This window comes from Myodes glareolus, chromosome 3 (assembly GCF_982192425.1).
Source record: "Myodes glareolus chromosome 3, mMyoGla1.1, whole genome shotgun sequence".
Lineage (NCBI taxonomy): Eukaryota > Metazoa > Chordata > Mammalia > Rodentia > Cricetidae > Myodes > Myodes glareolus.
In genome coordinates this window covers 29,228,775-29,246,419 of record NC_142028.1, presented here as the reverse complement: position 1 = coordinate 29,246,419, position 17,645 = coordinate 29,228,775, and the positions used below count along the sequence as shown (strand labels likewise).

General features: G+C 41.3%; 1 protein-coding gene across 1 annotated transcript in view; it reads left to right on the top strand.

Moving 5' to 3' along the window:
* The first annotated feature begins 5,508 nt into the window (after positions 1 to 5,508).
* The window catches only part of LOC125407029 (murinoglobulin-1-like), a 51,469-nt gene continuing 39,332 nt past the window's right edge, over positions 5,509 to 17,645 (top strand). Inside the window, exons 1-7 of the mRNA XM_085687062.2 lie at positions 5,509 to 5,667; positions 9,038 to 9,221; positions 9,893 to 10,052; positions 10,161 to 10,213; positions 16,654 to 16,674; positions 16,944 to 17,112; positions 17,494 to 17,578. Coding sequence (XP_085543188.2) covers positions 5,582 to 5,667; positions 9,038 to 9,221; positions 9,893 to 10,052; positions 10,161 to 10,213; positions 16,654 to 16,674; positions 16,944 to 17,112; positions 17,494 to 17,578 — 758 coding nt within the window. The 5' untranslated portion in view covers positions 5,509 to 5,581. The remainder of the gene's footprint in view (positions 5,668 to 9,037; positions 9,222 to 9,892; positions 10,053 to 10,160; positions 10,214 to 16,653; positions 16,675 to 16,943; positions 17,113 to 17,493; positions 17,579 to 17,645) is intronic.

Genomic DNA, 17,645 nt, shown 5'->3' with positions numbered 1-17,645 from the left:
AACAAATATTTTTAAGTTAAAATAAACTACCTCATGTATTTTCTTTCCCACTGCTGTTTTTGTTTCATGTAAATATTAGAATCCTCACACATAGCTTGAAACACGAAAATAAGCAATAAATCTTAATGCATTTGTCTCTGTCTTGCATTGTTACTGAACTCTTGAGTAACTTTCAAAATTTATGTATATGTTTGTGTATCTGAGTGTATGTACACAAAGGCACCAAATGCATGCAGGAACCCATGGATATCAGAAGAGGGCATTGGTTATTCCGAAGCTGGCTTTACATGTATGATTATGAGTCAGAGTTCAGGTTTGGGACTCAAATGCAGATCTTCTGAAAGAGCAGTAAGCGGTCTCACCACTAAGCTCTCACCAGAAACCTCATAAAGGTTCTTAGGAAAGAACATTCAACTAAAAGGCTCATCATATGATCCTGTGATGGTGATGGGAGTGCACAAGTTGGTATGGATGAGCCCTGCTCATGCACATACTTACAAACGTACATGTACTCTCATTCATACACATACACGCATATGTATATACAATTGTAGTCTGTCTCTCTCTCTCTTTTGCACACACACACACATACACACACACAAATGCTTAAGCAAACAAACAAAGGGGTGTCAATGTAGAGCAGTGGTAAACCCATGTAGAGATGGGCATCTGGTCTTCTTAACTCTCTGCAATTAAGAAAGTTACTCATGAGTTCAGTGACCATGCAAGACAGAGACAGTCTGAGTGTGGGAATAAACAGACATCATGGTGTGTACCCAAGACCGGGTCTCACTGTATATTTTATGAGGATGCTGGATTCAAACTCAGGTCCTCATTCTTGTGGCTGTTGCTCTTACAAAGTCACACATCTCTCCAGTCCCAGGATTATTTATTAAGACTGTCTTAGTTAGGGTTTCTATTGTCTTAGTTAGGTTTATAAGAAATGACCACGCAATTCTTATAAAGGAAAATATTTAATGGTGGCTTACAGAGGTCAAGTCCATTTTCCATCATGGTGGCCTGAGTCTTTAAACTCTTGAAGCCTGTCTCCAGTAGAACATTTCCTCCAACAAGGCCACACCTCCTCCCAAGCCTCTCCAAACAGTGCCACCAGCTGAGGACTGAACATTCTCATTTAAACTACATAGGCCTTATCCTCTTCTCAAGTGACCCTGCTAACCTCATGGGGGGGGGCACACTTTCAACTTCCAGGGATAAGCGCTCCTCAGTCAGCATGGATGGTGCTCAACAGATGGTCTTGTTTATGTGTCCACCCAGGATGCATCCATCCTCCGTTCTCAAGATGAAGTCCAAACCTGAAACCTGCTGGTAAAATAAAGTCTTACAGGGAAGAAAAAAAAAACAATTCTAAGCAAACAAAAAACTGGCAATGCAAGAGCTTTTGACTTTGGTCTTTTCCTAGGGGCCAAGGAGATACAGACAGGGAACCCATTGTGTATCTGGAGATTCTGGTTACTAGTCTACTAACGCATTTTTTAAAATACCCAAGAGGACACAATTAGCAAGTGGAGGCACTATGCCTAAAGCCAGGCTGTCTGGGTCCAGTCTGTACCCTATTCTGAAGTGCAAATGCAGTCTAAACTTTCTTGTGTCTCCAATGAATTTGCAAACGGCTCTGCATGCAGTCATGATGAGAAATCAAGCACACACCAACACCGCCACTCTGAAAGCATCTGTGAAAACCAAACTATGGTTTGAGTCCCTATCACATGTGTGCTACAGGTTTTTAACACATGAAAGCTGCTCTCTGTCCCAGACATACATTTTATGCCCAAGGAGGCAATCAAATGGTTGTGTGATGCCCCTGCCTCCCTCTATTTAATTGAGTCATCCATTTGTGACTAGCCATTGGCCTCCTTAATTTATTTCATCTTGTATGACCATCTTGCCACCCTGTTTTATATGCATTCGTGTTGACTGTCTATCACGCTTAAATAATTCTCAAATATGGAACTAGATAAAGCCCATGTTTTGTATGAATATTTGAGAGTAAATTGTAGAAAAGCATTCCTGGGAATTGAGAAGTCACAAGTTGACATTCTCTCCATCTTTTAACTCTCTTGTCTGCACACGGGCTGTGGCTTATTTGAGAGGATACCAAGGTGTGTTCACTGCCTTGATTGTTTGGAGGCTGCGTTGTTTGCTTTTTTTTCCTGGATATCCCCAGGAGAGCCTTAGCAAATAAAGAGCTGAGGTGCCATTATATTGAGGGGCCATGGTGTCCAGTTAATATGTAGTGGACATGGCTTCACGCTCTAGACTTAGCATCTGCTCTCATATGTGGAGCTAAGGGAACTGATGACTCTTCTCGGCATACGGACACTCTCTGCACACATTTCTAAGAAAAGTCGATTTTAGATTTTGTTTATCCGCAAACAATCCATGTGTTTGCCAGGTCAGAGTCCAGCCTGCCTTGAACCCAGACTGTCATTTGGAGAGTTGGGGCCCCACATTGGGCCTAACAATGAGAAGGTGCTAGCAGGGAAGCCTGATGACACAAATTCCACATCCGGGGCCCACAGGAAAGGAGAAAACTGACTCCTTCAAGCTGTCCTCTCACCTCCATCTCTATGCCACGGTGCGTTCCCACAAATAAACATCAAAACCAAAAGGGAAGAAAACCACATTTGATCAAAGCTGCTTGCTTCGCGTAAGATAGTTCTTGGCATGCCGCCATAGCTCCACTAAACCGTAGTCTAGAATTTCCCTCCTAGTTTGTTTCTCACTAGGACATGCTTCAAGGACTGCTCCCAAATAGGAAGCAGAGGCAAGTAATGCCCTTTGTGGGCTGCTCAACATCTCAGGAGCCACAACATTGAACACAAACCTGGGTGACACTGTGAAAGGAATTTGCAAAGTAAATTTATGGATCGTCTCCCTACAGAACGACCCAAAAAGAGATGGTCTGGGTGGGGTGGGCCTGGCTCCCCCAGGTAGAACGTTTATACATTAAAATCTGAGGCTGTCCTTGCTTCCTGCATTCTCCTTGAATTTTTTGTCTGTGGTCACTATCAGTCAGTGCCTGTTGGTGACAGTCCCTCCTGAACTTCTTTGCTGCTTTGTTTAATCCCACGGGTGTAGAGATTTATACCTGTAACAAGTGTGCCAACACAACACATTCATTTCCATTTTATCTCATGTGTGTCCATGGATGCATATACAGCACACATTGCTTCTTCATGCTGAGAAGGCATTCATGCTTTCAACCTGCTTCCTGATTGTGGGTGTCTGTGTCCAGCCACTTCTAGCTCCTGCTTGCTTGATTTCCCTACCCTGGAACTGAGAACCAAAAGAAGTCACCTTTCCCTTATGTTGCTCTTGTCTGGATTCTTTTTAAATCAATAGAACTTGCATTATGTGATTGGCAGGTTCATGACAAATTCCAGGATCCTTTATCTTGTAAGAGAAACAAAGATGGCACTCATTGCATACTGGGGACTCTCAAAGCCTAGAAACATAAACAGTATGGACCTTAGAGCTCCAAAAAGAACTTGTCTCTAGTCAAAATACCAAACACGGGAAATCTTGATGATACAAACTAGTTTCCGTGAACTTCAGCATGGCCCTGGAAGAGGTTGTTTCGACATCACAGAAAAGAAAAAAGTCAGAGATCAATACCTCTATAGTGTCTGCTTTTAGGATTTGGACTCACCATGGAGAAGTTTTTGATTTGGCTTCACTGTGGTGGGAAGTCTCATGCTTATGTGCCATGGTACCAACACATGGACTGGAGTCCTGGGCTGAATAGAAAACCATTCCCCGGGGACTAAGCACCCAAATAGATGAGCCTATAGGGGTCAATCTTATTCAACCACCACAGCAGGAAAAATGCCAGTCACCTTGGAGGTTTGCCACCTTTATTACCCAGTCATAACCCATCTCCCTGTCTACCTACCAGTGAGTCTGCCTGACTCCTAGTTTCTCAGCTTGGAACACCATCACAGCTTATCTAGATAACTACACCAGCCATCCAGTGGGGTCTCTAGACTTCTAGTCATCCTCTCAAGGCACTGCAGAAGCTACCATGCTAAACAGAAAACTTTATATTCTTTCATTATTTAAATTTACTTTTGGTTATACTCCTTCCCATAGGCCCTCATATATGTAAGTTTAACTTTATTGAAATATCATTATTCCAGTGAAAAATTTCCATTTCAGACATGCCAGTGCTTTCCTGGTCTCTGGGCCTTCTCATATGTTCTTTTAAGACTCAGATCTGTACCCCATTATTTCCTCTGTCTGGAAAACTTCAAGTAAATCATTGTAGCGTGTCCGTTCTCTAATAAGAAGTCACCTGTGAGTTCTGAGTCTGGGTTATGCCATCTTAGACTTGCCCTACCATCAGATGTCCCACACTATTAGCACCTGTTTATGTTTGTGTATCCATCACTTCGAGCATCATCTTATGGAAATTTAAAGCCATTCAATGTCATGCTCAAAAATTGAGAGATCAAGGAGTGGAGATGAAAAGGTGCAATTATTGTTTCTGTGGAATTTGGAGAAAAAGGACCAGCTCAGGAGTTGATGAGTCTTCTTATTGATGATTAATTGGGGTTCAGAGTTCAATCAATGAAATGCAGTTTAATTTCTCTTTCAACCTTTACATTTTTGCCCTACATCCCCTTTTAGCATGTTATTTCTTTTTACTTAATGTCTCAAGATTATACTTGATTTATCTTATGCTATAATCTTCTCTCAAGCCAATACCATAAGTTCTTTGTAAAAATAAACAGTCCCACGATCTAGAATAGAAATGCTAATGTACTTCCCAGCTCATACCTTAGTGTCCTTCCAAAGGAAATGAATTGCACCCCCAATACTGATCACCTTAACATTTAAAGCACTTGCCTTTAGTTGCACAGATTATATTGGGATTCCTGTTAGAGATAAGACTTCTCAAGTGTACCTCTGGATGAGGTGTGTGAACTTCTATTCTAACTAAAAAGAGTTAGGCACAGTAACTTGTAGTAGGTGAGTTTGGGGGCTTGCCCAGTATCCACAGTATCCCTTTCACACATAAGACCCATAAAAGTAGACACTTGAATGACCAGAGAAAGAAGAACTAAAAATCTCCAACCTGGACTACTTGAGTGACTCTCAAACAAGGAAAGAGGGGAACTGAGATGTCCCATCCCAGGGAGAATGCTGCTAAGATTCCAGGTGACTAGAAGCAGTGAGGTAGAAAATGTCATGTAATCATAACACAGCCACATACTACAAAGATTTATTGCTCAGTAGTATTAAGACTGAGAACATCTGCTCTAATTCAAGCCTAGTAGAGTCTATGACCTTGACCTTTTTCCAACACTATCCACAGCTGCTCTGGCTCTTTTCCTGAGACTGTTGTAATTTATTTGAGTTGTTTCAAGGCCACCACTGAATACAGTGGCACTAACAGAGAACTCTTGCAAAATTCCACTTCTCTGTTTGGCCACCTGGTGGAGCTTCCTATTTGCACAGGGCACTCATAAATAGACCACTGTGTTTCAAGGAATCTCTGCAAAGGTGTTAGGGAAGAGAACACCATAGGTACCATCCTCTTGTCCTTTCTTCCTACACCATGTGGAAGGGCAGGCAGGCTCTGCAATGTCTTATTTCGGTTCTTCTTGCCTTCCTGACTTCTGCTTCCTCATTCTATGGACAACCGTGAGTACCACCAAGGCCCTCTTAATGGGTTAATTTAAAATATAAGAGTTGGGCTAGCAATATGCTTAAGCTATTGGCCAAAGAGTATTACAAATAATATAGTTTCTGGATGATTATTTTGGGAGTCTGGACAGCCAGAAACAAACAAGGAGCCTCCCCCAACAATTGGTACACCAATGTGGGACTGACTAAATCCACATAAAACCTGAGAAACCTTGGAAAGGAATTCTAGACACAAAAGACAGAGTTAAGCATAGCTTTTTTGGTAGCATCATTTTCTCAGGTGGGCTCTGCTTGTTAGAAGCAAGCAGAGGCATAATTCCTTTAAGAGAAGTCTTCCTGATTCAGCAGCAGCAAAACAAAACAAAACAAAAAACAAAAAAGCAAAACAACAACAACAACAAAAACTGCATGGTTTCAAAATGGTGACTTCCTGGGCCATGCTACCACAGCCAACATAAACTCTGACTCTTTCAGGAAGCAGTGCACTTGAATGGGGTTTGTGGGCAACATGCTGAAAGTTACTTGGTGACAACCTGGGCCAACTAGTTACCAGAGTTGAGGTGATAAGCATGGCTCCCACCGGGCAGTCTCAGAAGCAGTGAAAGGACCACCATCATGTTGGATTGGGTGGAGCCAAAAGGCAAAGCAGCCTTAGTCCCAACCAACCTACTTTGTATTTTAAGAAATGGTCCTGGTCAGAAAATGATTACAGATACCAATAAAGACAGATTCAGAAAAAAAAAAGGCCTCTAAATGGGTCACAGTGTTGGATAAATGTACATAGATTTGGGAGAGAGAAGAAAAAAAATATAGACAGTTATAAAAGGAAGTAAATGGTTATTTAAAAAAAAATCTTTAAAGAGGCAGAGTACAGACAGTCATTGATTAAAGGAGTAAAGAAAAAAATAAGTCATGTAAAGATGGAATATACACAGAGAGTCTGGATTATGTATATTATTATGTCTTCTTTAATTTTTTTACTGTAAATGAGCTAAACACAGAGAGACATTTCATTGCATGGGCTGCTAAGTTAAACCAACATATATATATATATATATATATATATATATGTGTGTGTGTGTGTGTGTGTGTGTGTGTGTGTGTGTGTACATATACATATGTATATATACACACACATATATATGTATGTATTTTAAAGGTATCTTGACTACAAAATTTGGGTCTAAGGATTTGTTGCTTTGGAAAAGAGATTCTTCTTTTGTTTCCACAGAAGATGAGAATCTATGATTCCTTCCAGACTAATGCAGTTTGATGGATCAAGATTCCTCAAAAGAAACACCCCGAAAAATTACTTTGCCCAACAAAAAACAGGAAGCAGTTTGGAGAGAGCTACTCCCAAATTTTCAAATATTGTTTATAAATGTTTCTTTACATTTAAAGGGGGATATACTATAGAGATCAATACTTTGCATTGCCATGGATCTTTGTTTATTGGTACAAATTTAAGATCAATTTTGTGATATATATGTATATGTGTGTGTGTGTGTGTGTGTGTGTGTGTGTGTGTATTCTACGCTTGGTTAAGGTACTATGTTTGTGCAGCTCATTTAAAAATATATTGTATAATTAAGAAATACAGGTTAATAGATAGTCATCTGTAATAGTAAAACTTGTTAGTTAGGCTTTCTAGACATATAGAGATATTTCAGTTAGACAGATAATCTTCAAACCTTTTAAAGACCTACAGAATATGGCATTTAAAATGTTTAAATTATTAACTTAAGATTTTTCATGACAATGAGACACATCTGCTCATTGGAGGGCTGAGAGCTCCTCCTCTCCTTCCACACCACGGGAAGGAAGGAAGGTCCATCAGTTTTTGTTTAATCATTTTGAGGAGGAGGGTACATTAGGAAAAAAGTAAGAAAAGAAAGCACAGTGTTTCATATGAGTTACGGAGTACGTGCAATCTTGACTGAGAATTAAATCTAACTCTGAAACCAAGGTAAAGTGAAAACTAATGTATTAATGGCAGTAGGAATTGTGTCTTGAGGACAGGTCCAGAGAAGAAACCCAACACTTTTTCAGGATATCAGTTACACAAAGGAGATGTAGCATAAATCTATTTAAAGAGGATGATGGTCATCAAAGAGGCTTCTGATGGAGTTTGTTGCCATTTGGGAAAAAACTACTCTTGCCTAGACTGCTTGATATTATACTGTATGAACTGGATAGGGAAGACCCACAGAAAAAATGACTGCTGGACTTGCCTAAGGGTGAGACCATCCTTTGAGGTTCCTGCTTCATAAAACAGTCTGCCAGACATTCTGCAGGACACAGAAGAAAGCAACTGATGGATTTTTGCCACTACAATGCAGAACTTTGGGTTTCCTGCTTCATGGGAAAGTCTACTGGATATTATGGGCCTGTAGGTTATAGATAAATGCCCCAATGTTACAGAAAAACTTTGGGTGACTATCCAGGCAGCAAGATGTCTCTGTCAATTCTAGAGTTTTGGAAGTTGCTTACAATGCACTTCCTGTTAACTTAGGTAATATTATATCCTTCAGGGGTCTTTGGTGGAGCTGAAGAATAGATAGATTTTTTTAGTTATGATAAAAGATAAAGTAGATATAAATGTCATAACTGTAATTCTTGCTTGATACCTGTTTTGTTATATGTAATTTTTTAAACTAATTTTTAAACTACCAGTAGAACTTGCTACTTAGTGCCCAAATAGTCACATTATCAGGATTATATTGCTGAGTGGCTTTTCTTATTATCTTTGATCAGAAAAGTATATTAAAGTGGTAAAAATCAAAGCAACCTGTTAAATTTTTTTTGCATTATATGATGTGGTAAAGACAGGCTAGATTTGGGGCAAGTTTGGGTACAAAAAAACCTGGATGCAAGAAGAAGGTAGAGGATGATTCCTACAGATTGTCTTCGGCACTTGCTCAAGTGTAACATGTATGAATCGTGCAACTCTGGACTGAACAGTCACATTATAAATTTTAGGTTTAAAAGTACCCAGAAATAAAAACAGGGCGCTGAACTATTTTTCAATAATTAAATATGGTAATTAAGAACAAACTTAGTAAATTTTTATGAAAATAGTAATTATTCTTCCTGTGTTTTCATTTTAAAAGATTTTTAAAACACTCCTAAAACTTGAATGCTAGTCGTTTAAGCGAACAGAGTACATGCCATTTGAACCTGTCTTGATGGATATCACTGCTGAAGCTGTGTTATTACAAAAACTGATACTTGTCTGACCTCTCTACTGTATCAAGTGTCACCTGCCATCTCAGCTGTAGAAATGTGGATGGTGATAATTAGTGTAATGAAACTCCAGTCATAGACAATAATACCTGTCCTCAGCTGACCCAAACTCTTTCCTTTCCAGGAAGTATATGGTACTTGTCCCTACCCGGCTCTACACTGAGACCCCTGAGAAAATCTGCTTCCATCTATACGACCTGAATGAGACAGTGACTGTCAGAGCCTCCTTGCAGTTTCGCTCAGGAAGCAGAAGTCTGTTCAATGAACTTGTGGTTGACAAGGACTTGTTCCACTGTGTCTCCTTCACTGTGAGTACAGGAACCGGTCCCAACTTGTTTTCTGTATTTATGGACATATGTGTGCAGATATCTAATGTACTTACATCATTCTGAAAAAGATTAATCTAGAAACACATCTACTTCTTCAAAACAATAGAAACTCAGAATATTTACCCAATAAACAAATAACACAGATTATTCCACCCCAAAATGGGAAGAGTCACTACTTGTATATATGCTCCTTTTCCCACTGAAGTCTCTCAGAAATCCCACCTCCCAGAGGACAAAGGGTTTTGCCACTTCGTAGTACTTCCTGCTAGTACGTTATAAGCTTCAGATAGCAGTCCAACTAGTCAGGACTACATCTCCTTTGTGTAACTGATATCCTGAAAAAGTGCTAGGTTTCTTCTCTGGACCTGTCCTCAAGACACAATTCCTACTGCCATTAATATATTAGTTTTCACTCTACCTTGGTTTCAGAGTTAGATTTAATTCTCAGTCAAGATTGCACGTACTCCATAACTCATATGAAACATTGTGCTTTATTTTCTTACTTTTTTCCTAATGTACCCTCCTCCTCAAAATGATTAAACAAAAACTGATAGGTCTTCCTTCCTTCCTGTGGTGTGGAAGGAGAGGAAGAACTCTCAGCCCTCCAAAGGGTCAGATAGTGAAGGGTCTTGTGTTCCTCTCATTCTCAGATCCCCAGAGTCTCATCTTCCTATGACAGGGCGTACCTGTCTGTCCACATTAAAGGACCAGAACATGAATTCAGCAAGAAGAATATGGTGTTTGTGTGGAACAAAGTGAATGCCGTCTTTGTCCAGACAGACAAACCCGTGTACAAGCCAGGACAGTCAGGTGCGAAGCTCCATTATGGGCAACGAAAGTAAGAAGCCATCCTCAGCATGTTACAGAGAAGGCCTGGGTCTGGAACTCACTAGGAAATCTCTCTCTCTCTTTATCCAGTAAAATTCCGGGTTGTCTCTATGGATATAAATCTGCACCCTCTGGATGAGTTGGTGAGTCTTTTATATGTAGCTATTTGGTGGGTTCATGAGGACACAATGTTACTGAAATATTCTCATTTCTAGCCCCTTGCTAAGGTATGAGTTGATCTTGCTTCCTATTCTGCTCATTGGCCTATTTATGCCTCTTCCTCAGTTACTGTTGATCCTGCTATGTTTTCCTTATATTTTGCAATCTGTTATTGGTTAAGAGCCTCTGGGGTTTCTTTATACTTCATGGGGACTTTTACTGTACAGAATCTTTCAGCTTAATCATGTTTTTTATCATGTTTTTGTACTTTCTGTCACGTCATGCCATCCTTGAAGAATTCATTTCTAGTCTAATGGGTATTTCTATATGTAACTTTATATTTAACACTTAGGTCCTTTCCTAAATGGACTCTCTTAAGTATAAAACAGCATTTACCAGTCTCTCATCCTCTGTACTTCAGTAGGTTGTGAACGTCTGTGCTAATCACTCTCTGCTACAAATAGAAGCTTCTCTGACAAGGACTGAGAGATGCTTTCTAAGTATAAAGATCAATCGGTAGCAGTTGGTTTGATACCATGCCCTTTAGCAGCATAATAATGGATTCTCCTTTAGGGCCTATGACACATCTAGCCATAGGTTCTTGGCCCTACAGTGTTGTCAAATGTGGGTTTCATCTTGCATAGTGGGACTCAAATCTAGTCAGAGAGTGGTTGGTTACTTCCATGACATTTGTGTTACTATTGCACCAGTGGACGTGTTTGCCAAGCCAGTGGTTCTCATAGTTTGTGGGGTTCACAGCTGGGTAAAGCTGGTGATTCCACGCCCCCCCACACCCCAGCCCCCACCCCCTGTAGTGTGCATAGCACCTTCCAGCTCTATGAAAGTTAGATGGTAGGGATGACGGTTCCAATCAGCAGCAGCTTGACTGTGGAATGTGAAGACCCAAATTAAACATCGGAATAACATCCTCTCTTCTCAAGGACCATAGATTACTGTGTCAGAGAGGAAGGAAAGAGCATAAGAGCCAGAGGTAGTGAATGAAAACAAGGGAACAGTCCTCTGGACCCGGCATGGCGGCCACAAATATGAACTTACAATTGTGTTAGCATGCACAAGCACATGCAAGATCAACCCAGACCAAACCTTAGCATGGAGAGGAGAGATGTTCGTGAAATCCCACCCCTAGCTGAGGCACTGGTGCTGTTAGCTACTGGGAGAGGTCAGTTTTCTTTAAGAGTACAGACCGAGGTAAGTCTAACTTCATCCTTCATTATATACGCATATGTATGGACACTCTCTTAATCCCTCCACCTAGCTCTGTAGGCTTGTGACACTGTAAAATTCCCTGCATAAACTGTTGACTCACTTCCTAGTATTTTGTGTGTCTGTGGGTAATACCTGTTCATTCTGTGTGTGCACGTGTGTGTGCACGTGTGTGTGCACGTGTGTGTACACATGTGTGTGCTAGTCAGAAGGCAATCTTAGGTTTCATTTCTTGAGTGCTGAACACCGTGGGTTTTGACTTGGTCTTGGTTCACCTGGGGCTTGATGATCAGGCTGGGTGGCCTGGCCAGGGACCCTGTGGGAGCTGACTGTCTCTGCTCCCCAGCTAGGACAACAGCAGGCACCCGTCCCTGCTTTTTATACGGATTCCGCAGATGGAACCCAGGCTCTTCTGCTTGAGCAGCCAGCGTTTACCAACTGTCTTTCACTTCCTGGCTTCATGAACATTACTGCGCCTTCATTTTTATTTAGGTTAAATTCACTTCATCAGATTACTTCTTTCTTCAGAATTTCATCAACTGCTCCTCGATGTTTTTTATAAACTTTGCTATCAGGTTGCAGTTCTACAATTAGACTTGGAAATGTCATTAAAATATTAATAATGTATATATTAATTGTAAAGAGTGTTTAATAACGCCTTTAATCATTTAATAACAAATATTTCTGTCTAGTGCACATACATCTACCCATTATTTTAGATTTCTTCTTATGTATTTCCTAATGGTTTGCAATGTTCTTCTTAAGCCCTACTGAATTTCCTAATTGACTTATTCCCCAAATCATAGTTTTCATTAATAAATGATGTTGATAGAATTTATAATTCATTTCCTTCATTTTCAATGCAATTAAGATTTTTTTCTATGTACCCCATTACTTTTTATCATGTTGATCTTGCTGAATTCTTTAGTCAAAATGACTTATCTTGAATCCCAATAGGTTTTGTGTGCCAGTTATAAAATGATCTTGCTACTACTGTACACAGTTGGGTTCATTTTCTCTGCCAGTTAAAGAATTAAAAGGCAGGAAAAATCTTGAGCACAGCAGGTCAAATCCGCCAGAGAAGAAAGGCTTTGATAAGAGGTGAGGAAACACACACACAGCAGGCGCATAGGTGGGAAGACCCTCTGCAGAGAAGGATTGGAAAATCCTGTCTCCCCGGACCCGGGGTCTTTGAGGAACTTTGAGGAGTCTTTACTCCCTAATTTAGGGTTGATAAGTTTGAACAAAGACAGAGAAGCGGATACAACTGTAGGGTGAGTCCGTCCTGGGGTTGGCCTTGAACATGTTTTACTGGTTTATTGAAGAAGTGCTCTGGTATTAAAGGAAGAACCCTACGGTAGACCTTTAGGTTTTTGTCGTGGGTCAGGAGTGTGAGAAAGGAGCCAGGATTTCACAATTTTTCTTATCTGCTTGTGGCTCCTCTTCCTGCCTGGTGATCAACTGGGGACTGGTCTAAGTTTTGGTCTTTCAGTCTGATACAAACAATTTTACTTCTTCACTCAGTCTTTATAGCTTTGTGTGCTGTGGGATTCCCCTCTATATGCTATGAATACGTTTTATTACCACTGGTTAATAAAGAATCTGTTTCGGCTAATGGCAGAGCAGAGTAAAGCCAGGCGGGAAATCTAAATCGAGATATATACAGAGAGTAGGCAGAATCCAAGAGACACCATGTAGCTACAGAAGGAGACAGATGCCGTACCCCTACCAGTAAGCCACAGTCTTGTGTCGATACACAGATTAATAGAAATGGGTTAGTTTAAGATGTAAGAGTTAGTTAATAAGAAGTCAGAGTTAATAGGCCATGCAGCATTATAATTAATATAGTTTCTGTGTGATTTTGGGGGTATGGGCTGCCGAGAAACAGAAAAGCAGTCTCAGCTTACATTAGTGTTCTTTGCTGGTCATGAGGTCAGGTCATCCAGGATGATATTAAAAGAAATCATATATAGGACTGTTATGAAAATTTTTCTTGACTTTTTTTTTAACATGATCTCTCCATGTATTTCTGGCTGTCCTGGAACTTTCTATGTAGACCAGGCTGGACTCAAACTCACAGAGATTCACCTGGTTCTGCTTCCTGAGTGCTGGGATTAAAGGATGTGCCACCATGCCTGTCTGGCTCAAATGATGTTTTTAAAGCCTGTTAAGTCAACAAGTGCCTCTTCCTTTTCTTGGTTCATCCTGATTTTATAAAACTCAAACCACCGTCATTGTTTCCAAAAGAACAGCATTTGCACCCTCATCGTCTGCATTTCATGGTGAAAGTAGGTAACACACAGAGACATAGCATTTGAGAAGAACAGGAAAGAGAAGACAGTTTCTGTCCTAAGGACCACTTATTTAGAAGGTGAGGAAATCTGGCACACAAAGAAAGATCAGAGGAAAATGGAGAGAGTCTAGAGTCCTGAGGACAGGTCACACTGCAAAGAGAAGCGCCTCTCATTCAAACTGCGTGTGATATTTGTCCGTGAGTATTAGCATCAGTTATTCAGAAGGCAATGGGTACCATGGCCATTTAGCTAAACAAAAGAGTCATCTCTTCACTTGGGCCTATCACTTCCTCAGTCACGGGTTGTTGACTGAGTTTTCTGTACCCAGCATGAAATCCATCTTGCAGAACAAGACTCAAATTCAATCAGAGATCAACTGATTACCACCATAGAAGTTGAGCTACTATTACCACTGTGCACATCTTGCCTGGCATGTTGATATCGTAGATCCTTGGGTTCTCGACTGGATGAGGCCATTGACGTCTCCTCTCCTGCCACAGTCCCTACAACAAGCACCTTGTGGCCTTGTGAAAGCTAGTCAAGGTGGGTGGGATGTCAGCGGAGCACCAGCTTGGTTTCTCTATACCCTTCAACCAAGGTGAGCGGTGTCTTCCACAACAGAATATCATCAACTAGTTATCGTGGGCAATCAAGAAGAGTGCAAGACCCTACACTGCTTTGGGGGTCTCTAGGGTCTCCCTGGGCAGCAACTCCTAAGGAGATATCTCATGCCTACCACTGTGACATTTGTGTGGTGACCCAAGATCATCAGGATCAGCATTATCTAGACTTGCAGTGCATCTTCCTTCTGACTCCTTTTAACTTATGCTTCTTAATTGACTTAGAAAATAGTTTCCATTTGGTTTTTTCGTGGATTCTTCTTTGGGTTAACCCTCCCACCCTCCTCTCTCATCTCTCTCATCCTACATACTCATCCCTGTTTAAACATTTTTGCCCCCAAAAAATACACCTGTGCTTTGACATCACCTATATCATGCTTTGTCCCCTACCTTGAGGGATTTCCCTCCCCAGTGGTCCTCTTCTAGTTTCCTTGCTTGCACGAGACTCTGGGTTAAACTCATAACTCTGTTTGGAGTGAGGAGCCACATATGAGGAAGAACATACAGCAATCATCTTTCTGAACTTGGTATGCCCGAATCTGTGAAGTCCCGCAAAAGCCAACAAGGAGACTGAGTCCCATATGTAAAAGCAAAGAGCCTTTATTTTAATCAAGTTTGCAGATTCGGTCTCTATGCATGTCCAACGTATTGGAATAAACGGAGAACCCCAAGCTCAGTTAGAATTGGGTTTTTATAGTAGTAAAGGTGGGGGTGAGGAGTGTCTGAGGTTTAGAACCCCTGATTGACTGACATTTGTTGAGGGGTGTCCTGGTGGATGTGTTCTGGCACGTGGTCCTATCTACAGCGGTTGGAATGCTAGGCATTTCCTTTGAATGATCTGTTCTTGGATGGGGGTCCAGTAACTCAGTTTGTGGTTCCTCTTGCAGCCAGGCATTACCTCAGGGTAAACTACTGAGACTCAGACTTCTCATTAAATTTATCGAGAGCCCCGAGTTCTACTCTGGCAGGTGGTAATGGTTGGAAATAAAGAATTTCCTTTGGGTGACCTGTTCATACTTAGCTTATCATGGCTGGCCCCCACAAACTTACCATTATCATTTCTTGAGTTTTACCCGCTTGCCTGCAAATTTTGTGATTTCGGTTTTGACAGCAGGATAAACTTTCACTGTGTACATGTGCACCACAGTCTCATCAGCCGTTGTCATGATTTATTCTTCCAGACTTTCAGAAGTAAGCTCTATATCACTAAAATTCCCTTACAACTGCCACTGCTTGCTGCCTCTTCAACTGCTGGAAATGATGATGTTTTCTGCAAGTTGATGCTCACCTAGAATAAGTTTACTGTTTCAGACAGCTCGGCTATTACCGAACCTTAAATGACCTCGCCACCGCCTACCTTACTGTGTGATCTTCATCTGATCCATCAGAAACACTTCAGGAAAACCTCTGAACATGCAGCCGTGGTGCCTTACTCAGCAGCAACTCTCCTTAGACACAAGAGCAGCTAAGAGCCCTTTCTTCCTTTGCAGTTATTGTTGTTTGTTTATGATTATTGATTCTTCCTATGCATTTATTATCATTCCTCTGACCTAGAGCAATGGTTAGACACTGATTTGCTCTGCTGAACTGTGTCCAGGAGGTGCATATTGAGTACACGTGCTCATTAGACAAGGAGTGAGAAGCCAGTGTCATACGTGGAGTGGGCCTAGCTATATGTATGCCCAGGACACACCCCAAGTGAAGCATTATAACTGGATATATTTAAAAGTAGCAACCCCACTTCACACTGAAAATTTTCCTGATTTGAACAATAGATTCTGTAATCTCCATCCTGCAAAGACTCAGGGTGGGTCTCATAGCACATTGGAGACACCTTGCTGATAAGGGCCCACGAAGCTCCATTTCTCAGTTCCTGTCTGTTAAGTGGTTCATATGACTCAGAGAGTTCTAGAATATACACTTAAAATTTCTCTATGGTGGTTAATTGGTTTGCAATTGACTTTGTTACCAGATATTAAATTCGCTGAATTCTGGCCGAAACTTCCATCACATGGTCCATGCTGTGACTCTGTTGAATTTGCTGTATGTGTGAAATTTCTAAACCAGTGGTTCTCAACATTCCTAATGCTGTGACCCTTTAGTACAGTTCCTCATGTGGTGATCCCCAACCATACAATTGTTTTTATTGCTACATCATAACCATAATTTTGTGACTGCTATGAGTCATAATGTAAATAGTTTTGAAGATAGAGGTTTGCCAAGGGGGTCGTGACCCCTAGGCTGAGAATACTGTTCTAAACTAACACTGTTTTCCCTTTGTTCCAGTTTCCTCTGGCTTACATTGAGGTAAGAAACTCAACTATCTCCTATTCCGAGAGAAACCAGTTCGCTGACAGTAACTAGATGTTGGCACGCTGTAGCAGTACTATGGGTCAGTAGTCTTCCACCACCGTCCCAGACAACTGGTTCTTTATCCCCCACTTTAACTTGATTCTTCCCTATCCAAAAGGAATGTTAGCAAGTTCCCAGATGCACCGCCACACACAGAGTGCTCTTAGATGTGTGGCTGCCGTTAACACTTTATCTACTTAGAGAGTCTGCAACCTGTTTCACAGGATCCAAAAAGAAACCGCATTATGCAGTGGAGGGATGTTACCACGGAGACCGGGCTTAAGCAGCTGTCCTTCAGCCTGTCCTCAGAGCCCATTCTGGGATCCTACAAGATAGTGGTACAAAAGCAATCAGGAGATAAGAAAGAGCACTCCTTCTCCGTGGAGGAATTCGGTACGCCTTGGGAAGACTGACAGGGAACGTGGATGTCCTAAGTTTCTGGTTGTCATGGGATGAGTTCCTCGGGAGACATTAAGTTCCAATGCGGAAGACTGGGCTTCGCCTGACTCTCGCCAAGCTACCCATCTAGCCACGTGGAGCTTCCAGAGAGTTCTGGGATTTTCAGAAGCAAATTCTTTGGGTTCTCCTCTTTAAGAAGATACCTCTGTGCTTTTCAAACTGGATATAACCTATGACCGCTCAACTTTCTAACTCTAGAGGGGGCGGTTACCTCAATAATATGAAATCACCATTTCTTGGCGGAGGCCAATCAGTTAGGCAACTAGAAAAGTCATTTCCCACCTGAGTTTCTCCTCCCTCTCTCTCTCCCAATAGTGCTTCCCAGATTTGAAGTTCAAGTAAAGGTTCCAAAGGCCATCTCCATACAAGATGAAAAACTCAACGTGACTGTGTGCGGGATGTGAGTCAGCTGTGTTTAACCTTCTAGCCTTAAGAATATGCTAGAACATAAGAAATATCTGGGATGA